This window comes from Sodiomyces alkalinus (assembly GCF_003711515.1).
Source record: "Sodiomyces alkalinus F11 unplaced genomic scaffold SODALscaffold_7, whole genome shotgun sequence".
Taxonomy (NCBI): domain Eukaryota; kingdom Fungi; phylum Ascomycota; class Sordariomycetes; order Glomerellales; family Plectosphaerellaceae; genus Sodiomyces; species Sodiomyces alkalinus.
Window position 1 is genome coordinate 452886 of NW_021167085.1, and position 24327 is coordinate 477212.

The following is a 24327-nucleotide window of genomic DNA, read 5'->3' on the forward strand; positions in this document are numbered from 1 at the left end:
CTCGGACTAAGTAGCCGGGCGAAGGAAGGGTGGCGCTTGGGATCCGATCTGCTTTTCTTCTTTCGGTTGAATTGGACTAGGTAATTAATTGCTTCATATCTAAGTTTCGAGGATCGACTTGACATTAGGTACCTAGGGTCGAGGACCAAGTAGGTACAACGTGATTACGACCAAGTAGGAAGGCCGGGGTTCCCCGAATGATCGGCAAGAGCACCTGAGACCCATCTTCACCAATCATTCGGAGAGAACATTTGTACAGTGACACCGAAAGTTGTGGGCTGCTTGGGAAGAACAACCCATGAATGGTCAGACAAGCGATGCCCTGTGGATCCTTCCCACGTGGGAAAGAAGACTCACTTTGGTCCTTGGTGGGTCTCTCCTTCCGAGCCAAGAACAAGACCCACCCGCCAAAGATCCAAGGGCCAAAGACCGAAGACCAAAGACCCCTGGACCACACCCGGACCAACAATGGATGTCAACCCAAGACTGCACTCCACACGGTCCACGGTCCACGGTCTTGATTCTTCGGTCTCTAGCATCTCTGCGCTCGCTCGGTTCACTGATGGCATCCCCGTCCAAGTTCATGTCTGACATTCCTTAAGCGACGGAAAGGATGCCGGGCGGGGGTCATGAACATCCCCCTTCGCTAGACCCCTACGAAGCAATCGATGCTAGAGTCCTCGAGTCCTAGGCCCTGGTTTTCGAAAGACCTCATGCCATGACGTCAATTTGGGGGCCAGCATGGACTTGATGGAGTGTTCCATGGCCCCAAACGTAGGGTAATCTGTGCATACGAATGGTTCACGCTCTTACCGAACGATTTGCTGGTTCTGCAGTCCGCAGTCCGCAGTCCGCAGTCAGCCTATATTACGTCGCCGCCAGCACACCCTCACACCCACCATCCCATGTTCGGCACAGGCACGCTGCATACAATATGAGGCTGGCTTGCTAGCTCATGCAGAAGCAAAAACTACGAGAAGGGTCTCAGCCTCCTTCTACCTCCCCCAAGACACACCGCCGAATTCGGAGCAGGCGCCTCATAAACACGCGACGTCCCCTATCCGCCAGGTCTACGGTTCTCTCGTGTTTTCTCCTGCTTTCCGCTTCCCCCCCTTCTTCTCTTGTTACTATCGACTTTGAAGGGTCGGAATATCTTCAACCGTCGAGGACATTGAGACGGGTCATCCACTCGGTCGAAATCAGGACTTGGACTTGACTTTGGGACTCGCCGCTCCGTCATAACGGAACCCAACCCGGCCATCGGTCCCTCCTCGTTATAGTCACAGGCATACTCCGTCTTGGTCGACGAACATGGCAGATGCCTTCCTGAACAGCCCGAGCATGCATAGCGATCCAGACCTGGACCTGGACCTGGACCTGGACCTGGACCTGGATCTCTCCGACCCCAAGTTCAGCCATGACTCTATTTCTGCTCAATGGTTCGTCCCGCAGAGGCCAGACAGACCCGCCGAACAGTCTCCCACTCAATTCCAATCTTCATCCCAGTCAACAACTTATCCGGGCCAGCAACAGCATCAACAAGCTCCCTGGTCGTGGTATCGCGTCAAGAAAGACGATGAACTCGACCCCAATGCCTCGGAAACCAATCTCGAGGCTTCCTTGTCGTGCCTCGAAATACCCGTCCCAACGACCTTCCCCACCGCTTCCGATGCAGCCAACCTCAGGACGAACCCTCAGATCATAATAGAGTGAGCCAAACCACGACTCCCAGTCCCCCCTCCGCGGCTGTACAGGACAAGCTAACAGTCACTTACTTGTATTTTCCGCAGTGAGTTTGCCAAGGACGTTGATGCGACCTGCCAAGCCTATTCGGACAGCAACAGCAGGCTCGACGAGGAGCCGTCAACTAGCCCACACTTGTCGTACCCTTCTTATATTGGGCTTGGTAGCAGCAGCTCTCTCCATGGCCCTGGCGCCGTCCCCTACTCTGCATCGCACACTTTCCCCCGCGCCGACAGCCAGGCCAGCTCGCAAATGCATGATGAGACGGCTTCCATCGCCAATAGCCCTTCTTCCATCGGTGACGGCGCTCATCACGACACGGCCGCCGACGCCCCCAGCTATCTGGCAAGCCCTGTCACAAGCTTCTCAGACCGATTGTATTCCACCAGTGCTCCCCTGCTCCGAGGCCATATCGCGCCCCAGTCCCGACCGGGTACCAAGTGCCCCTGGTTGAGCATTCAGTCGACGTCGACAAGCGAAAAGTCGAACGGGACAGCGGATTCGCACCCGTTCTATCCGGATCAAGGGACCCAGCAGGCTCACCAGGCTCACCAGGCTCATCGGATTCGCCCACAACCAACACCACTGAACACACGGGATGTGCCCAGGTCGGTCTCGCAGGAGAACCCCCCCTTTTCAAGTCTTTCCCACAAGAGCTCTTCCCAAGAAGATGGCGGCGGTATGTGGACGGGTCTTGCCGACACGTCCATCCAACTGGGCCCCGCTCGTGAGCTCTTTGGAACATTCAACTCGCCCCCACTTGGCTCGTTTGATCACTCCCAGTCTTTCTCCCAACCAGTATCGCCTACTGTTTCCATGGCGGGGGGGCTGCCCATGACCCGAGACTGGAGCACACAAAGCCATTCGACCGCCGCTTCGCTTGATGTCCCCGCGCCCAGGCACACCCACAACTACAGCACAGGAACGAAGCCCATACCGATCCTCAATCATCGCCCCAGGTCACGACGAACCTCTCATCCCCGCAGCTTCCCCATTGCTACATCCCCGTTCAAGCTGGCAAGGCACGAAAGAGGGAAGCGTAGGGGCCCAATGCAGGCAGAGGCGCGAGATGCTGCTAGGAAGACGAGGCAGTCAAAGTCTATATGCATTCGCTGCAAGCTTACCAGGCAGTCGGTGAGTTCTGGTGGGCGTTTTGGCAATCTTGGCGGTTTTCTGACCCAGCCGGACGAGACGTACTGACACTTCTACTGCGCAGTGTCAACGAACGGACGACGCCCCCGACGGCCCCTGTGCCAATTGCGGGAAACTTTCGGTGAATTCCAAGTGGCCAGGTCCGTGCATCCGGGCCTGCTTCGACGACATTGTTCTCTCAGGGGGGGTGGATTTTATGGGTAAGGTTGTCCCCTGCCCCGTGAACGTGACCGTCTTCAGGTCTTCCAGCGCGTGTTTTCTGACAAACAAAATATAATCAGCTCAACGGATCGTTCATCACATTACTCCCGACGGCATGAGGACCATGCGTTGGAGACTGGCTGAGGCCTTTGACGTCGACGAACTGCTCCGGTTGCTGGACGAAGCACGTCCCCGGTTCAACGTGAGAATCAAACAAGGGGCGCAGTCAGTGTACGTATTGAATCTCGACGAATGCTTCGCGTACCTCAGTCGCGTCCACGAAGGACTCCAGAGTTCTGGGCACGAGCGCAATCTGCGAAGGTTTCTCGACCAGGACATGCTAAATGGGGAGCCCAAGGGCCATGATTGGACGTCTCTGGTGCTCGACTGCAGCTTACAGTCTGACAAGCTAGTACGTGGATCCTTTTTTTTTTTCTTTTCTTTCTTGACGACGCTCATCCGTACACGCAAAAACAGCGGTTACTACCCCTGCTAGGGCAGATGACGGGCCACGCCACATTCTACTACGTCTCCAAGACGCAACGGGACGCGAGCGGGGCGCCACTCGAACGGATGATGGATGCTACGTCGTTAACGGAAGCGACGTACGTGAAACTGGCGGCATACCTCGTCCGCATCGTCAACCGCAAAGCCGAGGTGGACGGCTTCACGCAGCTGAAAAGCCAGCTCTACGCATCGTACTCGAGCGAGACGCCGGTCCACAGCCTGGTGGCCCTGCTCACGGGGCTAGGACGCATCTTGACGGGGCTGCGATGGCGGGTGAATTGCTGCGGCCTCTTGGCCGGCGGCGACGAGAACACCACCACCACCACCAGCGGGGAAGACAGGGCCGAAGCGCTCGCGGATCCCGGGCGCGGGTTGGAGCTGTGCCGGGTGCTGTATTTTTATTTTTACAGCGTGTGGCGTCGCATCCTCTCCAGAGGTTTGGCCGAGGATAGCGAAGAGCTGGTCGATGGGGAGTGGACGCGGCACCCGGAGGCGACGGTGTGGGATGCGTTCCCTGGGGTCAACGGGGAGGTCAGCGGGGAGAGTTTCCTGGGATTCGACGTGTGGATGGACCAGGGACGGCAGTCGGTGTGGCAGTCTGGGGCGGCGGAGAGGCTCCTGGGCGGTGCCAGGTCCTAATCGGCGTCATCCCATCCTACCATTTTTTCCCCCTCATGATAGACGACAAGGGAGCTTACGGGACAGGAAACGGTTAAAGATAGATTGCATTTTGGGAGGAATCAATTGTTAGAGGGTTTACCTGGGGGAGTTTGGGACAGCTCGTGTGGTTTTTGTTTCTTCTTTTTGTTTCTTATTCTTTGCTTTTTCTTCTTCTTACTTTTCGTCCTTATTTTCCTTATTTTTCTTTCTTTCTTTCTTTTCTTTTTGGCTCTATGGAGAGCGATTGGGTTGGCTGGGGCTGAATGTAAAATATCACCATGTCTTTAGACTATGCACTGCCTGCCGATATTCGATATTCGAAGGGGCATTGAGGAGTTGAACGTAAAATGCAACACGTAGCAAAAGCCGACAGGGAGAAAGAAAAAAAGATCATTTCCTCCATGGTGGGTGATGTGATTCGTTATCTACCTCTGTAGAGACCGAAATGAAAGAAATGGCCCTCGAAAGAGGAGTGCGAGAGTAGGTGAAAATATACGATATGCAGAACGTCCTGGTCGATCCGTCGATCCGTCCATGCCCTTCCAAGAATCGCAGCCGGTGCGCCGTGTGACGAAAAGCCAAATAGCCCTCAATTCAAACCCCCAACGCTATTGCCGCCATGCTATTGACCAAGGAGAAAAAAGGGGGGGAGTTGGTTGGTCAATCTCGTGAAAAAGAAAAAAAGAAAGAAACCCTCATCCTGCCAAAGGTGAAGAGAGCGGGGGAAGAAAGAAGAAAGTAAGATCGTCCATCGTTGACTGCGTTCAACTCGTCACCCTGCCTGGGCCCTTTGGCCTGTCCACGGAGATATCGGGGGGGCTATGCCAGGTACTGATACGTGGGAACGTCAATGTTCTCCATGCGCGCCAGATACTCTCGGGCGATGAGGTCCTCGATTCGTTTCTTGATGAGACTGACTTCGGGGTTGAAGCGGCCGACGAGCTGGCCGACGACTTCGGAGATGAGCTGCGAGTGCTTGAGTTCCTTGCGCTGCCTGGACAGGTTGTTAGTTTCGGATGGATCGAGATGGCCGGGGTCAAATCATAAAAAGAAAAAAAGAAAAAAAAAAAAAAAGGACAACACACTTCATGGTCCGCACAATAGCGGCATCGATAATATGGGACCGCGACAGCGTATTCTTCTCCTCCGTGTCCTTCCGCTCCTTATCCGTCTCCGCCTTGGCCGTCGCGTTGACGATGGGCGCCTTGATGCGGACCGTCTTGCTCACAAACCCCGCGTTGAACCGGAAGCGGTCGGTGGTCTCGACGCGCCGGCCGGCGGGCTCCTTGAGCAGGACGCGCGACTTGGGCGGGATGGCGAGCGACGACAGCGTCCGCAGCAGGTCGTTCGTCGGGATGCCGGTCCGCCCCCTGATCTCCTCGAACGAGAGGGCCTCGCCGTTGCCGTTGCCGTTGCCGTTGCCGTCACCATCGCCTTCGCCATCGCCTTCGCCGTTACCCACGTCGTTGAAGAGCATGAGCACGATCATGCCCGTGGTCGACACGTTGAGCTCGTACCTCCGCTCGCGGGCCAGCGGGCCCTTGGCGCCCGGCACGGCGGGGAATGTGCAGCGCATGTCGGCGTTGCCGATGGAGCTGACCCAGGTGAGCTTGCGGCCGCTGCGGGTGGTCAGGTAGAACGAGGTGAGGCTCTTCTGGATGGCCTCGATTTCCCTGGGGTATACGAGTTGGGAAGGGGCGGCGGAGTCCAGCACCTGCTTGCGGTCGGACATCTCGGGCGGCCAGCAGTTGGTGGTGAGGATGTTGACGGCCAGCTCGGGTTGCTGCTGGGCCTGGTCCCCGGCATCGCCCAGGTCGCGGATGTAGGTGCGGTAGTTGGAGGTGATCTCGGCCGAGGTCTTCATGTCGCGGAACATGCCCTCGAACTTGGTGGTGAACTGGTGGCCCAGCTCGTCCTTCATGCGCGACACCATGGCGGTCTCGGCGTCCTGGCTCTCCGACTTGCTCAGCAGGAGACGCTTGGCGAGGTGCTTCTGGTAGTAGCGCTCGAACATGTCCCGGTCCTGGATGTAGCGGAGCAGGGTGATGGCCTTGTCGAGCACCTCGTCAATCTCCTTCTCGGTCTTGCCGCGAATGCCGCGGCGCAGGTTGTCGTCGATGAAGAGCGAGAGGTATTCCGACGCACGGGCGAAGCGGTTGATGAAGGTGGAGAAGCCCTTGGTGAGCATGGCCTGGACGTCGAGGTCCTTCTCGAAGCATTTCTCCCATATTGTGTCGAACTTGGCCTTGAGGTGCAACACGTCGTCCACCCACTTGATGGCGGCGGCCGTCTGCTGAGCGGCCGCCGAAGCAGCCGAGGGGGCCTTGTTGGGCTTGTCCGTTCCGTCAGCAGCAGCAGCAGCAGCAGCACCAGGACCAGCAGCACCAGGACCAGCATCACCACCACCACCACCGCCGCCATCCTCTCCATCGGCAGCGGCTGCTACCTGATTGGCAAAGTCGGTATTCTTGATGGTCTGTTCAATCTCGAGACCCATGGCGACGATGCGGTTCACCAAGTGATCGTGCAGCACCGCCTTCTTGGGGTCGACCCGGCCGACGAGGCGGTAGAGGATGGCCAGCTCCTCCAGGCTGTCGTTGTCCAGCATGGTCACGATGCCGCTGTCGAGCTTGAGAAAGTCGGCGAGGTGTTGGGCGATGAGCCGCTCCTCGACGATCTTGACGCACTTGGGCAAGGTGGCGCGATGGATGGTGGTGTCGCAGCGGTCCTCCTCCTCTTGCAGGCGGCGATCGGTGTGGCGTAGCCAGGCGAGGGCGTCGGCCTTGCGGAAGAGCTTCTCGCACTCGACGTCGTAGTAGGCGTCGGTGGTGCGCAGGAAAACGGGCTCGAAGCTGGTGAAGTAGAGCTTCTCGTGGTCGAGTTCCTGATCCGTCTCGTAAAGCGAATCGAGCATGCGGATGCAGCTCCTGATCAAGTAGCGGTCGATGACGTCCCCGTCGCGCTCCATGTTGATCAGGTCCACCATGATGAAGTTGAGGATGTCGGAAACGGTGTACTCGGCGGAGGCGTGGAGGGAGGCGCGGAGGATGTGGTCGCGGTACAGGCCGATGGTGGACGTGTAAATGGACGGACGGCCGGTGTCCTGGATGAAACCACGGTCCAGGTACATGAGGATGTCGGCGATCATATTCATGGCGGTGTTGTGATCTTCCCACGACTCGCGGATGCGGCGCAAAAAATTCTCGCTCATCTCGCGACGCTCGTTGGCCGAAGCGCCGGCGCGGCCCATGGCAATATTCACCAGACTAGTAGTGACGAGGGCCTCTATCTTGGGGATGACGTTCTGGGCGAAGTAGTCGCGCTCAAAGTTCCGTACCCTGTCGTAGAGAACTTCGCCTTTCCTGTTCAGTACAATCTTATATCCCGCACGGTATAGGTGCTCGAACGCCAGTTTGCTGCAGTTTTTCTGGTGAATGTCCATCATGGCTTCTCTGAGGATTTGCCAGGGGCCCTCGATATCGTCGGGATCGGTAGAGTGTCCTGTGATGGGCTATGATGGGAATAGGGGAGAGATCGGTTAGCATGGTGGTTGACCTTTTGACAACATGTCATGTCGATGCAGGGAAGGCAAGTCAAACGAAGTTGGGAGATAAAAAAAGGGCCGGGGGGGGGGGGGGAATTTGGAACCATGTTCATGCCCCCACGGTGCAGAATGCGAATGCGGACGACGTACCTTGAGCATGCGCCGGGGTGGGCGAATGCGGCCATGCTTTGGGGCATGACCTCCTCCTCGACCCGATATCATGGTGAAGCAGAAGCAAGCTCAAGTTTGTATGAATATGGATTGAAAGGCTGGTGTTAGGCCGGCAAAGGTATGGTTGTGAAGACGGGAAAGAATTCCTTGTGCCCAGACCCTGAGAGGACTAGGAGGAGTAAAGGCGTCCGGTAACAATATGGGCAATGAAGTAGGAGTGTCGTCTTCTAGAGGGCCGGCAGTGCGTGGGAGAGAGAGTCGTAGGGCCGTTCTCCGTTGTTTGAAAAGGCAGCTGGTTGTTGGTAGAAGTGGAGATCTGGGCGGTGGTGGTGGTGGTGGTGGGGTAGCTTGAAGGAGCTCCGGAATCAAGCAGAGTAGCAGGCAGTGTCCTACCGGGTACGGAAAAGGAAGAGGTGATGGATGGGTTCTATAGAGTAGAAACCCAAGGCGTGTAGGGGGGGCCCGAGGAAGCAAAGACTAAAGCATGGGCAAGATGATTTATGCGCGTTGCGTTGATGCTTAAGAAGCTGGGAGGTGGAGGTTTGGGCTGGGGAAGTTTGACTGACTAAGGTGACAGTTGAATGGAAGACAGATACAAAGTACAAATAATAGCCTTACATAAGGTACCTACAGGTACTATACGTGTGAGAAAAACGATGGACCGTCTGATTGGCTTTCGGCTTGAGTGCTCACTAGCCACATATCTGCCACACCTTCTTGAAGCCCCATTTCCCTCTACTGTGGCTGAATTTGACTAAGCCACCTGAGTAAGGGTCATGGGCGGAACCTGCGAAACTATCGACGTCAGATGCTTGCTCTTTATTAATTACTTTCCTTTTCTGTTTTCTTTTATTTCTTTTTTTTTTTTTCTTTTTACTACCATCAACTTTTTTTCTCAACACTTACGGGGTCAAGTTTATTTATTCGTCTTGTCGCATCACCTCCTTCAGACCCTTAATAGACAAATCAACCTAATTCTCAGAATGGCTTCACGAACCACCATCTCCCGCTTCTCGCCACTCCTCCATTCTGCTCGGAGCCATCTGCGCAACTCGACTCGAGCGCATCCACAAACCACCATCGCAACCGCAACCGCAACCGCATCCACAAACCCAACACCCTCCTCTCTCCTCTCTCGGCGTCGCTTCTCCTCCTCACCAACCTCGAGAGTATTCAAAGTCCCACCGCCACCCGCTCGACCTCCTCCTCCCGCCGCCTCCTCCTCCTCCTCCTCCTCCTCCGCCACCTCACCCTCCGCCTCCTCAACAGCCTCCCAAGTCGGCCGCCCCCCGAAATCCCGCGTCGAGACCCAGCCGCACTACCGCCTCACTTTCACCTGCTCCCCCTGCAACACCAAATCCACCCACCACATCTCCAAGCAGGGCTACCACCGCGGCTCCGTCCTCGTCACCTGCCCCGGCTGCCGCAACCGCCACGTCATCGCCGACCACCTCAACATCTTCAGCGACCGCCACTTCACCGTCGAGGACCTCATGCGCGAGAAGGGCCAGCTCGTCAAGAAGGGCACCCTGGGCGAGGACGGCGATGTTGAGTTTTGGGAGGACGACGTCGAGCCTGCTTCTTCGACCGCCCAGGAGGGGTTTCGGTTGCCTGGACAGCAGCCGCAGCAGCAGCAGCAGCAGGGCGGCAGCTCGACCGCGTCGTGATTCCTTGAATATAGCCAACTTGTGTCTTCTTCCCACCGACAGAATTGCATACGAGCCGGCCGGAACGGGTTATACGGGGATTGTTTCTAATACATGACAGCGCTGTTTTGTGTGTTTTCTTCTCAATTCTCTACTCAATAAGAGGAGAAATTTCTAGAAAAAAAGGATACGAAAGATGGAGAAGAAAAATATGGCCTTTATCACTGGCCTCGGCGCATTGGACGAGTTGGAAAATATCATCACATCTTAATCCCGAACATCAAATATGGATGGACCTGGGAAACTTGTTTTCATTCTCTCAACGGGCCTTCGTTGCCCATGTACCATACCTTAGCATAAAATGCCACTCGAAAAATCTCAACAATTTTGTCGGCATAATAACGCCTCAAACGCCCTTCTATCCATGCTGCCTCGTTCCATGAGCTGCTTTTCAATGTAAATATCAAAAACAAGAAAAGAAAGACAAAAGGTCACCACTGCTTGAACGACTGCCGATAAGTCTTATACTCCTGCGCCTTGACCTTCTTCTTCTCCTTCTTCTTCTCCGTCTTCTTCCTCTTGTCCCGGCTGTACTTCTCCGGCTGCGTCACCGCCTCGATCCTCCGCTTGCTCGACCGCGCCTGCCGCCGCGCCCGCACCTCCTCCCGGATCGCCAGCAGCGTCCTGCTGTACTCGGCCGTGCCAAACTTCTTCTGCAGCGCGTCCATGAGCACCTGCGCCCGCCCCCGCACCGCCTCGTGTTTGGCCTTGAACCCCTCGTCCAGCGAGAACGGCGTCGAGATGGCCGGGTCCGTGATGCTCTGCAGCGGGTACAGGATCGTCTTGAGCGACGGCGCCAGGTCCGCGTCCGGCACCCGCCGGCAGATTGTCTCCAGCACCTCCATCGCCGCCACCTTGCCCGTCATCGCCGCCGACGTCGCCCGCACCGCCCGCCGCAGCATCGACGAGAGCTTCCAGAGCAGGTACTGCAGGTCCTTGCCCCGCTGCTCCAGCCGCGCCTCCTCCTCCTCCTCCTCCTCTTCGTCTTCTCCTCCCGCCCCGCCGTCGCCCGCCAGCGCGTCCGCCACGGGCGCGTCGCGCAGCTTCGCCTGCATCCGCGGGCCCAGGAAGATCAGCATCTGCGTCACTTCCGCCGCCAGGTCGTCGTCGAGCGCCTGCTGCTCCACCGTCCGCAGCGCGCCCATGGCTAGCCGCACGAGCTCCTGCACATCCTCCGTTCCGAGCTCGAGGCCGTGCGAACCGCTCATCGTCTCGCCTGCAGACGCCGGTTTCGCCCCGAAATCCGCGAGGTACGGGCTGAGCACTCTCGCCGCGCTCAGCTTGACAGATCCTTCGGGATGCGTCAGGCAGTTGCGGATGTCGACCCACAAATCCCGCGACGTCGGCCCCAGGAGCTGCGCCGGGTACGCCTGCGTGAGGATCTGCGTCGTCTTCAGCGTCGTGTTGATCAGATCCTCGTCCGCCACCCGGATGTCCCCCGTGCCGAGAATCTCGCCAATCTTGCCCAGCACGAGCTTCACCTCCTTCTTGTCCTTGTCCGACGCTTCTCTCGCTTCGAAGAAGAACCCGAACGCCCGCACCCCGAGGCCCAGCACCGCCGGGTTGTCGTCTTGGTCGAGCCACGACCGGAGCAGCGCCAGAAACGTCTTCATCCGCTCCCTGTCCGCCCGTCGAAAGATCTCCTTGACCAGCTCGCCCGCCGCGAGACGGCACTTGTCGCTCTCGTCGTTGGCCACCACGAAGATGACCGGCAGGAAGCACGTCGCGACAATCTCCTGCACAAAGTCATCCGACGACTTTCGCAGCAGTAGATGGATGATCTCCATGACCGACAGCCGCCCGCCATCGCGGTCGTACTTGAGGTTGGCGACGATGAAGTTCAGCTGCTTCGCCCACCGCGCCTTCTTTTGCGGATACTCCCGAAGGAACTGGAAGAAGGCGCCCCTGGCCAGGTCGCGCGTGTCCTTGTCGTCGTTGGTGATCATCACCGTCCCCACATAGTCGAGCGTGTCGTACACGTTCGCCGTCTCGATCTTGCGGTCCAGCACCGACCGCAGGAAATTGAACGTGACGTGGCGGTACAGAGGGTCGGTCAGGTCATCTTTCAGCTTGGCAACGAGCATGTCGATCGCTGCATCCTTGACCACCACGTCCCGTCTGTCCCTGAGGACCACCGAGACCAGTTTGAGCGCCGACTGCGACAGGTCCGACGCCGTCGTCGCCGACAGGGATATGCTCTTCGTGGCCTCCTTCGTCGCCACCTTGTAGAGACCCGTGCCCTCGTCCGAGCCGAAGGGCACCTTGACGATGGCCGTGAGCAGCTTGAAGGCCGCCACCTTGACGTCCTCCTCCCCTGCCACCACGGCGTCGCCCAGGATGGGAACAAAGCCGGAGATGTTCGCTTCGCTGCGCAGGCTGTCGTACTTCTTCCACACCGACCTCAGCACGTCGAGCGCGAATCTGGTCAGCTTGTAGGTATGCCTGTTTCCCGATTCCCGCTCGCTCTTCCTCACCCCTTTCTGATAGAGGTATTTCTTCACCCTTGGGTCGATCCTCGTCACCTCTTCCGGCTTGCGGCTCTTGTACACCTCCTGGACGACCTCGTAGCAGAACACCAGCGTGTCCCTGCTCTCGGCAGCGGGGTTTTGCAGCAGCCCCGTCGTGATGCGCGTCAGGAGCCCATCAATCTTTCGGACCATCCTGAGATCGAGCTTCTGCATGAGGAGGGACTGGAGCGGGTGGATGAGGTGGATGAGGTGATTCACCGAGACGGACTTGGAAATGAGCTCCATCGAGTCCTGGCTCTTGCTGGATTTGACCTCCTTCATTTGGCTCGTGTAGCCTTCGGCATCCTTTTCTTGGCCGGTCACGCCGAAGATGTCGTCGATAATGACTGCGACGATGGGGGGAAGACAATAGTCGAGATCTCCCTGTCGGAACTCGGGGATGACCTTCAGTAGAATCGAATGCAGGGTGTACGAGAGGACGTGCAGCTGGTATCCTCGTTTGAGAGCGCCTCGCAATTCCTTCAGGATGAAGCCAAAGAACGACGGCCCCAGGATGCCCGCGATCTGCACCAACGTGTCCCGAGCCATGTCTCGCGACTCGTCGCCCTTGCTGCGCAGAATGTGGCAGATATCCGTCAGGACGCCCGCCAGTTTCGGGCCCATCTGTCCCTCCGGCAGAAGCTTCAGGAGCTTGACGATGATGATGCCGACGGGTACTCGGTGGCTGACTTCCGACTCGTCCTTGTGGTTCAAATGCTTCAGGAGCGTCGGTAAGAAGTTGTTTGAGATGTCGGCACTGATCTCGTCCGGCATCGAAGAGGGTAGTCTCCTCATGGGCGAGGTGGAATCGCCGGACTCGTCAGTCTCCGCCTGTTTCTGTTCCCGTGTCTGTTCCTGTGTCTGTTCCTGCGCCTCCGCCCCTGCCTCTGGCTGTGCCCGTGCCGTATGCTTGAGCTGGGAGGACGACACCAGAGCATCCGCAACCTTCCCAAGAAGCCGAACCACCTGCTTCTGCAGACCCGGCTTCGACTCCACAAAGCCGATATACCGCTGCAGAACAACGCGGTAATGCTTCCACTCTAGCGACATGGCCAAGTTCCCGATGGTCGCAGACGCCTGAGCCCCCAAGCCGTGATCGTCGCTACCGTCCGTACGACCAAAGATGAAGTGTTCCAGGACGGGGATGAAGAAGTGGTAGAGATTCTGGCTGCTGAATTCGGACGCCTCGTTCGCCGTCTCCAAGAGCTGGAGGGCCTCCAGCTGCCTGGACGTCGCGGGACTGAGAATGTTGAAGAAGAAGGCCGGCTCGGACGACTCCTCGTCCGCTTCCGTCAGCAGACCTTTCAGGTCGGAGACCGCGTGCCAGGTCGGCATCCTAGAGAGCAGATAGCCGAAAATTCGAAGGCATTCTCGTCTGACCGTCGCGGAAGGTTCGCGTGCTCCGGAGTACAGGGCGGGCAGGATGATCTTGTCGAGGTATGCGCCAAATTTCTTTTTCGTGTCCTCGTCCTCGGAAGCAGCAGCTTCCTGGATGAACGTCCGCATTCCATCCGCAGAATTCGATGATAGGATGCCGAATTCCTCGTCGGCGCGGAGGTAGAACACCATGTTATGGAGGAGAGGAAGCCATTGGCGAGCGGTAAAGGGCCCATCTTTGCCAGACACTTGGTTGAAACCAGACAATCGCCTGTCGTAGTCGGGCTCATCAATACGGCCCTCGGCGAAAGCATTCATGGAGGTACAAATCGAAGCGATGAGCTCGAGCTGAGCATCTTTCCCGCTGAGAACGACCATGAGACGGCTGAGAGATTGCCTGTTCTCCCTATCCTTGAAGTAGCTGAACAGGGCAGACACCGTTTCGAAGATGGTTGAGAACAGTTCGCTGGACGGACCCAAGTCCACGCCGTTCGCTTCGTGGAGCGTGACGAACTGCTCTAGGATCAGCAAGACCTGACCCTTGGCTTTGGGATTGACCCGTCTGGGTGGCTGGTTGAGGAGGAAGATGGAGATCTGCAACACTTCGTTGACATTCTCGGACGTCTCGACCAGGGGAGATATGTCAACGACCGTCTCCAGACAGGCGTCCAGCAAGCTGGTGCTGATGCCGTCAGACTTCAGAGCCGCAGTTATGTGTCGAAGGAGGAGGTCGGTGTTGGGGTCGAGGAGTTCGGCCTTGATCAGCTCGTTGAATTCGGACTGGGAAGCAGGCGCCTTGACCAGTCCGATGAGATTCCGGACGATGCCCAAGCAGAAGATCTTGACCTCGTCCTTGGCCTTCTCGACCGAGACGCACTCAATGATCTTGGGGAGGATTTGGCTGTTGATCGACAGGAACAGTGCGGCTTTGGGGAGCTGGGACCAGATCGAGAGCAGCTGCAGGAGCCCGGACACGCCTTGCGTATTCTCCGCCGGCAGATTCTCAATGCGAGGAGAGACGACCTCGGCCGTGATGATCTCCACGTAACGAGTCCAGGCATAGTTTGGCGCGTTCCGGGACAACGAATGCAAGCACTTCAGGCCGGTGGTCCGCGTGACCCTGAAGAGGGATTGGTGCGACGGTCCCTTCTCTTCCTCCTGATCTGCATCGGACTCGGCGGCCAGCTCCCTTAGTTTTCGGCAGGCATAGATGACGCAGTACAGGACGGAGTTGAGCAGCCTGTCGATGTAGGATTCAACGTCGGTACCGAGCTCGTTGATCAGTGGCAGCATCATATTCATGAAACCGACTTGCTTCCGCGGAGCTAGGATCTCACGGGAGAACAGATCCTCTCGGAGCCCCGAGTTGTTGTCGTCCAAGACGGTGAGACCCCTCAGCTTTCCAAGTGCAATGTCAAGGAAACCGCCAAGGTCCTCTGCCGACAGGTTCCTCAGAACAGCTAGACGGGTGGCCGCTAGTCCGTGCCGGCCGCTCGCCGCTCCTTTCTTGGAGATGGTTCTGCCGTAGAGCAGTCTCAGCAAGACCGGCATCAGCTCGGGACGATGCTCAGCTTGGATGGCCTGCTCGCCCTGCAATAGGACAGTCAGCTCGTTCTTGAACCTCGCCTCGTCGAGCAAGTATTCCAGGTTCTCCTGGTACGGCTTGATGCCTTCCTGCTTCCAGGTAAGAATCGACTTGAGGGCCGATTTCTGGACGTCGATGTCGCCGTTTTCCAACTGATGCAGGAGGGCTTGGTAGACTTTCTCGCTCTCGTAGAGAGACTTGGGATTGACGAACTTCTCGAACACGGCTAACATGGCTTTTCGATCATAGAGAGACCAACTGTCGGCACCGGCATCGCCCTCGTCTCGATCCTCGTCTTCTTCTTCTTCTTCCTCCTCCTCCTCTCCTTCTCCTTCAGCACCTTCGTCATCTTCCGCGACTTTGTCTTCCTCGTCTCGTCGGCTGTCTGACGGACCGGTGGATTCAGTAGCCCAAGACAAGAAGTACGGGACGATCTTTCGAGACCGCTTCTCTGCCAGTGCCGGCAAGGCAGCGAGTACTTTGAGGGCCTGAGACCGCGCATTGAAGGGATGTGTCTCGACGGGTTGCTGTTGCTTGTCGAAGTACTCGAGCATGATCTGCAGGACGCTTTCGACCGTGTTGTGCACGTCCTCGGCCACAGTGGTGAGCTTCTGGAGATGTGTGCAGTCAAATTCGGTCAGCGGCCTGCGTGTCTGTCCCGGTAGCGGACCGCCCGGTCCAGTGCTTCTGCTCGAAGGGACGTCAAGCCAGTCGAGGGCTAGAGTCAGGATAGCTTCCTCGCCAGATTTGGTGTGGCCAACCTGCTCCAAAGCGGCGCAGGCGTCTTTCCAAAGAGGCGTCAGCTTGACGGTCATCATGCCGAACAAGAAGGCGGGGACGGCGAGTCGCAGCCAAGACCCTTCACTCAGCGAGGAGTATGTCTGCCCAAGTTTGCGAATATGCATGGCGATGACTCGCAATGTGCCAAGCTCCAGGGGGGTCTCTTCGATCTGGGTCATCAGAGCCAGGCAGGACGACTCGTCCGTGGTGGACTCGAGCTTGGCGAAGATGTTCAACGTCGCGAGTCGGAGTTCGTGTGAGGGTGACGAGAGGTTGTCGACCAGAGCCTTCACGACGGGATCGACCTCTGTCTTCGAGCCTTCGCTGCTACTGCTGCTATCCCGACGTTCTACGGGAGGCCCACTTCGCTTGAGTTGTTCGTACGTCAAGTAAGCTTCGAGGAATCCTATCGACCGGCTGAACCGAGGCAGAGCAGCTCGAAGCAGGGGTTCCAAGCCAGGATCGACAGGGCCGGCCACTTTACTCATACGCAAGTACGCATGAAAGCCTTGGCTAATGCTGAAGTGGACCTCATCTGAGGCAAGGGACGAGGTCGGCCTCAACGCGAGCTTCAACTTTCTCAGCAAAAGGTCGGCGATCTTCGCAGTGGCGCTTGGGTGGACGGTTGTTGAATCGAGCAGATCGAGTAGCATGGAGTACTTGGGCAAGCACCTGTCTCTCCATGTCTGGGGGTCCTTGTCATAAGTGCCACGTTCAGGGAACGGGGAAACCTCCAGTCGCTCAAACTTTGCCACGATTTGGTCCTGCCAGCCTCGCGGGAGGGTCCAAGTCTCCTTTTCCCCAGGAGCCGGAAGGCTACCGGCCTTTACCATCTTGGGTAGGAAGATGCATAGCTCGTCGTCGTTGTGACCTTCTGACCAATGACTGCCAACAAATCTGGAAAAAGAATGTTTAGTCTTCCGCAAAAGCTGGAGGAAATATGGGAGAATATTTCTCACCTCTGGAAATATGATTGAAATAGGCTACGGAACCGTTGAGAGTCCAGGTCTGAAAGGTAGGCGCAAAACGGGATAAACCACCTCATGAATGGTTCCCGCTGCAGCGAGTTGGTGAAGTCTTTGATGCCTGGAATAAGGGCATCCATGGGAGCTGCATGCCACACAATGGCAGTGTGGGAGACAATATGTTTCCAAACCAGGTTGGCCTGATCAGACGACACATCCGGCGCACGCTTCGTCGTCCAATCCATCATGGATACGAGGCACCGGACAATGGATGACCAGTTGCTCATTCTTGATCCCGCACGAACGCCGGCTACTGTGCCGATAGCCCTAATCAGGGGAACGAAGCGCCATGGTCCGTCAGACGCCTGTTCTGCCATCCGGAGATTGGCCTCCTCCAAGATGGCTTCTTCCAGCGGTGCGAAACTAGTGGCGTTCGAATGATGTATGACGCTGGTGAGGACGCCGCAGATGACGTTGGACCACGTCGAATCCGGGGAGAGCTCCAGTTCGGGGGCGGGTAAAGCGCCCAAGAGAGCCTTCAGGGTGGCTTGTGCGGTGGAGTGCAGGGTCTCTCCGGGGCCCTTCATGGCTTCGGAAAACATGGTCATTATCCCGTCTTGGTATAGCTGGAACTGGCGTTCCCCGGCCATGCTCAAGAGGTCATCTCTCGCGTGGGTGACGATGGAGACCAGCGCGGTCTCGCGGTTGGCGGGGGCAGCGGCCTTCTTGATGAGGAAGCTGGTGGCTTCGGCAGCAAACCGGGCAATGTAAGGGGGGTGTCGTGTCTTTCCCAGCAGCGGCGCAAGTACGTCGTATGTCGGTCGGAGGTTGGGGACAATAAGTCTCGAGAGATACTTGAACAAGAAGGCGAGGGCGGCAAAGGCCCACTCGATGACTTCGACATCCTGGGGCTTGGCAGCGATGGCCGCAACCAAGCCGAGAGAGGCGGCATAGTGCTTCTCAAAGCGAATTCCAAGGTCGTGGGCAAAGGCGGTCAGGAGGTCGAGTAGTGGTTCCAAAGCCTCCTTCTCTTGCATGGAAATGTATTGCGTGAGGAGCTCGAAGATCCGGGTCTCGAAGTGTAGGATCTGGGCGAGGCTCTCGGTGAGTGGGAGGACTTCGCGCTTGAACGAAACGAAGCCCCTCGAAATATTCAGCTCGTTCCATCTTTCCAGGCCGTTTCTGAAGTAAGATGTGGTAGCCTCGAGGTCTTCGGCGTCGAGGTCGTGTCGGCGCACTTTTCGCAGGGGGTCGAGGGAATGAAGCTTCGCGATCTTGGTCTGGAACGACTCCCACCTGTGATTCTTCTGGTGGGGAGTCAATTTCTTGCCCTTTCGGGCTTTGGTAATCCGTCCTGACGACACCGACGGCATCTTGGCGCGTGAGGAAACGGAATGGGCGTTGAACGCGAGCTTCCGTATTGTCCCTCGATTTGTCGGTGATTTGTCTCGGTGATCGCTGGTCGCTCCTCCCAGGTTCAGAAATTTTTAGGAAGAACCAGGGACCGTACATAGGTAGATAAGGAGATAAGATGCGATAAGATATGATAAAGATACAGATAAGTCTTAGGTACCTTACCTTAGGTACCTTATCCGCATCGATAGCGGAGGCAAGAGCTTGAGTGGGTCCAAGCCAATGGACTTGCCGTCGCATTGTTGATGGAAAATCGCGACTCCAACAATTTGTTCACAGTTATTCCGATCTTGCCCTCGTCAACAACTCCCATCTTGCTTGAACCACAGCCAGTTCAATCCAACCACATCGCCTACCATGGCTGCTCCAAAGATGTATGTCAGTTTTATAGTTTCATAGGACAGCCAACTTCCCGAGTTTCCATCCTTTCTTTCCCAAGTTTCCCAAGCTAACAAAAAAGCCAGACTCGTCTTTGGCAGCGTCAATGGCGCGCTCCAATCCGTCTTCATCAAGGCGGCGACCCTTCATTCCAAGAACCAGTTCGATTTCGCCATTATTACGGGAAACCTCTTTTCCGAGAACGACGACGAGACCGTTACTTCCCTCCTATCCGGCGATATCAAAGTGCCCTTGCCGACCTACTTCACCGTCGGCACCAATTCCCTTCCCGCTCGCGTCATAGCCAAGATCGAGGCCGACGAGGAAATATGCGAGAACCTGCACTTCCTCGGCAAGCGCAGCGTCACCAAGATCACGGAAGGAGCCCGAATCGTTGCCCTCGGCGGCTTGCTCGACCGGGAGATTATGGGAGGCACGTCTAAGGAGCAGTACCTTCCTTATCACACGGTGAACGATGCCAAAGCTCTCAAGGGTGCCGGCAAGGCCGATATCCTGCTCACAGCCACCTGGCCCGCCGGCGTCTGGGCCGGGTCTAAAGTTGCCATTACACCCGAAAACCAGGCTGCTCTTGCCAGCACGCAGGAGGTCGCTGAGCTCTGCGACGCACTTCGACCGCGCTACCACTTCTCCATGTCCCCCGCCGACTTCTTCTACGAGCGCGAGCCGTTCGTGCACCCTCCCAAGGAAGGGAGCTTGGCAAACGACGCCGTCAGCTTTACGCGGTTCATATCCATGGCGCCGTACGGCAACCCTTCCAAGGCGAAAGCCATGTACGCCTTCACCCTTCAGCTCGGAGACACCGCCGTCCAGGCCCCCATCGGGTCGACCGCTTCGCCGTTTGCCGCGCGGGCCCCGAAACGGAAACCGGTCGAGGACGAAGGGTACAACCGATTCTCCACTGGGCACGACCAAGGCCGACACCACGGCGGACGGCGCGGAAAGCGGCGTCAACGCTCCCCGCCCCCGGGGCCCGACCGATGCTTCTTCTGCCTCTCCAACCCCAACCTCCCCCTCCACATGGTCTGCACCGTCGCCGAAGACAGCTACCTTGCTACTGCCAAGGGCCCTCTCGCCACGCCCACGACCTTCGCCGAGCACGGCATCAACTTCCCGGGCCACCTCATCATCACGCCGCTCGCCCACACCCCGACCATCGCCAACTCGGACGGCGTCGAGAGCTACACCCCGGAAGACGCCCAGCGCACCCACGCCGAGATGACCCGCTTCCGCGAATCCCTCCAGGCCATGCTGGCCGCCAAGTCCCACTACAAGCTCGGCGCCGTGACCTGGGAGATCAGCCGTGCCCGCAACATCCACTGCCACTGGCAGTTCCACCCCCTCCCCGCCGACCTCATCTACAAAGGGCTCGCCGAGGCCGGGTTCCGCGTCGAGGCCGAGAACCTCAAATACCCGCCCTTCCAGGACCGCGAGCTCTCCTTCCAGGACCAGCTCCACCGCCAGGGCGACGGAAACAGGGACGGGGACGGGGACGGCGGCGGCGGCGGTGGTGGGGATACCGAAGAGGGGATGGGCGACTACTTCCGCGTCTGGCTCTGGGCCGACAACGGCGAGGACCGCATTAAGGGCTCCAGTCTCGTCATGCCCCTGCCCCGCCACGACGGCCCCGGTGCCCCGCGTTTCGACCTGCAGTTCCCGCGCCGCGTCGTCGCTAAGCTGCTCGGCCTCGAGAACCGCCTGGTCTGGCAGGACTGCGTCCAGTCGGAGGAGGACGAGTCCAAGGACGTTGCTGCCTTCCGCGAGGCTTTCCACGATTGGGACTTTACTACGCAGGGTCAGGAGTCGTCGGGTTGAGGTCTGCCCTGCCTGGCTGTGAGATGCGACGGGTGACGTGACAGTTTTCCCGTCGTCTTTTTCTACGACCATCTACTCAGCCCTGGATATTCATGATACGTGCTGCCATATTGCATTTCTCTTGGCCTTTTTTTCTTCTTTTTTTGTCTCGGTTTCTTTCTATTTTTTTTTTATTCCTTGGGAAGCAGTGGAATTTCAAGGACAGGACATCGTCAACGGCGTTTTGAACGGACCAACGGAAAAGGATAAGAACAACCAGCAAGATCATGCATCTATCGGCGTTAGGGGAGGTTCCAAGTTTAGGAACGTGGTGGGTATGGGGCCAATTTCTTTACCCAAGAACATGGGATCAGGTGGAAAGGATACCTAAGCAAAGGGATGAATGCCCGTTTTCCAAAATACGGACGATCGATCGATTTTTTTTTTCTCTTTGCCCTATTCCGTCCAATATATCACGGACAGAGTCCAAACAGAATAGATAGCATCACTTCTTCTCTTGCTTTGACTTAATTAAGACATGCTAGCAAATCAAGATACCTCGGATCTGCTCAGAAACACAATGCGTTCTTGTTTTCCAAGAAATGATGCAATCGCCCTCGCAGGTGCTTGACCACCGCTTTTCTTTGCCTACATGGTGTTGTTGTAATTCTTGTACTGCTCGGGCCCATCATAGGCGAGTACTGACATAACGAACATGCACCATGACTGAACTTGAACGGTTATTGATATTTTCCCCTCAATTTAGAGCCAACCTAGTGTGTGTATCTGGTCCTGTGGTCCCTCGGACCAAACCGTAGCACAAAATGCCACCAAGGTATTGTACAGAACCATGAGCGTTTCTGCTCATGCCATGCCAGAACAAACAAAACAAGGCTTAACCACCCGTCTGCCCAGGGGCCAAAGGGAAGAAAGAGAAATCTCAGCAGCAAACCTCCATCTCTCCTCGCTCGTTCTTCTCAGCTGTCGCCGTCTCTCTACTGCTCTCGCATATATACACGGGTCGCATCGAATGCGCCTGTATGATGACGACCGAGTTTGCCAAATAACCCGGCTCTGAGGGTGTTCTCTCTCGTGGTAAATATGAACATCGTAAGGGAATAAGTCATGTGTGTGATGTGGGGGTATCCGGAGGATTGATGGGACCACAAGGGCCAATGTGTAAGTCTGATGAACTGGTGTGTGGTTCCAGTTGAGTGAAGGCAGTCATTCGGCTTGGTCAATCAATTGATAGAAAGACCAGCACCGGCTAGGCTTGGAGGAGTCACCATGGACAGCCAGCCAGCCGGAAGACGTGATCATCGCCACGGTGGGAGCGATGAGACTCGTCACAACTGCTTCGGAGCCTGAGCTTGAGCAAAAGCATCGGCTCGGTGATGGGGACAGAACATAAAAAGAAGAAGAAAAGGAACAGAAGTGTATCGCGGAAGTGCAACAGGAAGCCACCCTCAGATGCTGAATCCAAACACTCAGCTCCTCAGCAACAGCAATGCAGTAGAAATGCGGAGCCGTATGCCAATGCGTCTAATGCAGTGTTCTGGTAGAAGAGAAAGGAAGACAGAAAAAAGGAAGGAAAAAAAAAAAGAGAAGGAAGAACAGGCTTAGGGTTGTACAGAGCCCCATGAATAGTCTATGAGGCGTGTAACATCGTCGCGGCCGTGAACATCGGATTCGTCTGTGTACGAGAGATACCGACGGGTGCGGGCGGAGGAAGTTGTCGAGCAAGCAGCGCCAAGATTAAAGCCGGTGGTGTATATGCAGAAGAGACGCGTGCCATAAACATGCTGCAAGTTGCGTCGTACCGACAAAATTAGATAAGGCGCAGGAAGACAACCTCATCAAAACCGCACCTCGACTGGACAAGATGCAAAAAGGCAAGTAACGGCTCGACTCAATACGAAGCCATTCGCCGCGTATGGGTGCGTTCGCCCAAGATAGGAGAGTTGCCCACCATGGCGATCGGTTCCTGACGCATATCAACGAGGCTGGGTCGGGAAATGTTGGCTGTAGGGGATTGATCCACACATGGCCCCCGTTGGCCAAACGCAAACGTCTGGGCGCGACCAAGACCTTTGCGGCCGTTGTTCTTGAGCCGGCCGAGCTCCCTCTCACACGTCCGCTGATGCTTCTCGTCGGCCATCTCGACATAACTCTGGGGGTAGCATCGGAGGCGGTGCTGGGCAAAAAAAGCGCTGTAACCTCCTTCTAGGATGTACACCTCCGGGTAGGTGAGTTTCGGATAGTGCTCGGCGTTGACCGTTCGGTCCTCGGAGCGCACATGACGAGCCATGAGGGGCGCGCGGTGGACCGAGTACTCGCAGTGGAAAACGAGTAGCGTGCGGCCCTCCATGGGATGGCGAAACAATTGCGACGACAAAAGCTCCTTGCTGTTGTAGTTGACTGCCCCGTCAATATGGCCGCCCTCGTATTCGTACTCGAACCGGCAGTCAATGACCATCTTGTGGTCAAAGTGCTCGCTATACTTGCCATCCAGAACATCCGCCAGCGTCTCCTTGGTGATTCTCGGAATGTTGTCGGAAGGATCGTCAGCAATGCGGTGAGGCAGTATCAGCTGGTGTACTTCGTGGATCTCCGCGGCCGCTTGGAGTTCGGGTACAGCCGAGATGGCAGTCTCCTCAGCTTTGGGCTTCATGATGTCGGCAGGATGCTCGAACATGCTGAGAGAGCGGCGATACTGCTTTCGAGGACGCATGAAGGGGTTCGAGGGGCGGCGGCTGTGGAGGTTGGAAGGAAGCCCATGGCGGGGGCCCATGCCGCTCATGCCAGAAGACGGGACGCGGCTTCGAAACGCACCTGGTCCGGTGGCAGACGGGCTGTTGGCCGACTGGGGCCTGGCAGGCGGCGGAGAGTTGCTCTCGAAGCACTCACTTAAACTGAGTGCAGAACTGGTGTGGCTGAGTCGACTTTCCCCCCCGAATCCCCCGAAGCGGAAAGCGGGCATTTGGTTGTCCGACACGGGGGTATTGGCCCGGCCTGGTGCGCCACATGTGGAATAACCTTTTGTTCGCGTCAGCGATGGCCGACGCGGAGCCGCCTTTCTCCGCCTAGAGTTTCGGTTAGCGTTGACTGGCCGGGAAACCGATTGCGGGGGTTACATCAAAGTGCAACGTACTCCATGACGGACAGTGGTCTCGGCACGTCCAGAAGGCCGTGCCGGGTAATGGGTGCGGGAGAATCGAGCATCATCTCGTCGTTCTCTCGTTCTTCGGACGAGCTTGTGACGGGTGAAGGCGAGGCCATATCCACCTGTGAGAAGAAAGGGACCTTGTGAGGAAGCGGGGAGATATCCATCGTCTCGTTGAGCTGACCGGGAGAAGAAGACGGTAGAGGAGGGGTTGTCACGTAGTCTACTGTGTGTCAGCAACCCCGGCTTACAACAACACGGCCGCTACTACTCACTTCTCGTCTCATCTGCATCTCCCATGATAGTGGCGGTGAATAGGGCCCTTCGAGGTGTGGGGAAAACGGGACTGGCAAACCAGGTCAGCGGTCAGAAATTCGAAACTAACAGCAGAAGAAGCGAGCCGAACCTAGCACCACAATCGAGACGGAAGTTCTGAGACAGATCCGCTGCTAAGCTAGCGGCTGGTGAAGAGCCACGAACATCGTTGACGCTGAAATAGTCGGGATTGGGCTTGTGAAGACGTTCACGAAGGCGGAAGGAACCGCCACCACCGGTCATAGCCGATAGGTGAGCATTGGCGTGCGGACGAAACATATCTCTGGATCCCCAAGAGGGAACTGGCACTGGGCGGTGCATGGCCGCTAATGGCGAAGAGTGCTCCAT

The 24327-nt window shown here is 57.0% G+C and overlaps 6 protein-coding genes across 6 annotated transcripts; 3 read left to right on the forward strand and 3 right to left on the reverse strand.

The window, feature by feature from the left end:
- Positions 1–1164: 1164 nt before the first annotated feature.
- On the forward strand, positions 1165–4613 carry SODALDRAFT_351528 (hypothetical protein). Its single transcript, XM_028613544.1, has 5 exons — positions 1165–1709; positions 1791–2877; positions 2960–3095; positions 3177–3508; positions 3574–4613. The coding sequence occupies exons 1-5, from the start codon at positions 1312–1314 to the stop codon at positions 4240–4242; spliced, it is 2622 nt and encodes an 873-aa protein (XP_028464999.1). The 5' UTR covers positions 1165–1311; the 3' UTR covers positions 4243–4613.
- A 49-nt stretch (positions 4614–4662) lies between these two features.
- On the reverse strand, positions 4663–8198 carry SODALDRAFT_191002 (cullin-3). The gene is made up of 3 exons (XM_028607128.1): positions 7958–8198; positions 5349–7774; positions 4663–5257 (listed from the first exon to the last, which is right to left on the reverse strand). Exons 1-3 carry the CDS (start codon positions 8027–8029, stop codon positions 5083–5085), a joined length of 2673 nt encoding a protein of 890 aa, XP_028465000.1. The 5' UTR covers positions 8030–8198; the 3' UTR covers positions 4663–5082.
- Positions 8199–9288: 1090 nt separating this feature from the next.
- On the forward strand, positions 9289–9540 carry SODALDRAFT_266194 (zf-DNL-domain-containing protein; the record flags this gene model as incomplete). The annotated part of the gene is made up of 1 exon (XM_028607480.1): positions 9289–9540. A coding segment is annotated over one exon (252 nt), but the record flags the coding sequence as incomplete, so codon positions are not given.
- Positions 9541–9912: 372 nt separating this feature from the next.
- Positions 9913–18345, reverse strand: SODALDRAFT_334274 (hypothetical protein). The gene is made up of 2 exons (XM_028612158.1): positions 16893–18345; positions 9913–16830 (listed from the first exon to the last, which is right to left on the reverse strand). Exons 1-2 carry the CDS (start codon positions 18269–18271, stop codon positions 10116–10118), a joined length of 8094 nt encoding a protein of 2697 aa, XP_028465002.1. The 5' UTR covers positions 18272–18345; the 3' UTR covers positions 9913–10115.
- A 323-nt stretch (positions 18346–18668) lies between these two features.
- SODALDRAFT_340572 (hypothetical protein) lies at positions 18669–20522 on the forward strand (the record flags this gene model as incomplete). The annotated part of the gene is made up of 2 exons (XM_028612963.1): positions 18669–18685; positions 18776–20522. 2 exons carry the CDS (start codon positions 18669–18671, stop codon positions 20520–20522), a joined length of 1764 nt encoding a protein of 587 aa, XP_028465003.1.
- Positions 20523–22410: 1888 nt separating this feature from the next.
- SODALDRAFT_340573 (M-phase inducer phosphatase) lies at positions 22411–24327 on the reverse strand (the record flags this gene model as incomplete). Its single annotated transcript, XM_028612964.1, has 4 exons — positions 22411–23584; positions 23653–23887; positions 23940–24010; positions 24071–24327. The coding sequence occupies 4 exons, from the start codon at positions 24325–24327 to the stop codon at positions 22411–22413; spliced, it is 1737 nt and encodes a 578-aa protein (XP_028465004.1).

Coding starts and splice junctions, on each gene's coding strand:
- SODALDRAFT_351528 (XM_028613544.1), top strand. CDS start 1,312: ATGGCAGATGCCTTCCTGAACAGCCCGAGCATGCATAGCGATCCAGAC. Junction 1,710..1,790: donor AACCCTCAGATCATAATAGA/GTGAGCCAAACC, acceptor TATTTTCCGCAG/TGAGTTTGCCAAGGACGTTG. Junction 3,096..3,176: donor AGGGGGGGTGGATTTTATGG/GTAAGGTTGTCC, acceptor AAATATAATCAG/CTCAACGGATCGTTCATCAC.
- SODALDRAFT_191002 (XM_028607128.1), bottom strand. CDS start 8,029: ATGATATCGGGTCGAGGAGGAGGTCATGCCCCAAAGCATGGCCGCATT. Junction 7,775..7,957: donor CACCCCGGCGCATGCTCAAG/GTACGTCGTCCG, acceptor TTCCCATCATAG/CCCATCACAGGACACTCTAC. Junction 5,258..5,348: donor GCTATTGTGCGGACCATGAA/GTGTGTTGTCCT, acceptor CAACCTGTCCAG/GCAGCGCAAGGAACTCAAGC.
- SODALDRAFT_334274 (XM_028612158.1), bottom strand. CDS start 18,271: ATGCCGTCGGTGTCGTCAGGACGGATTACCAAAGCCCGAAAGGGCAAG. Junction 16,831..16,892: donor TTTCAATCATATTTCCAGAG/GTGAGAAATATT, acceptor TTCTTTTTCCAG/ATTTGTTGGCAGTCATTGGT.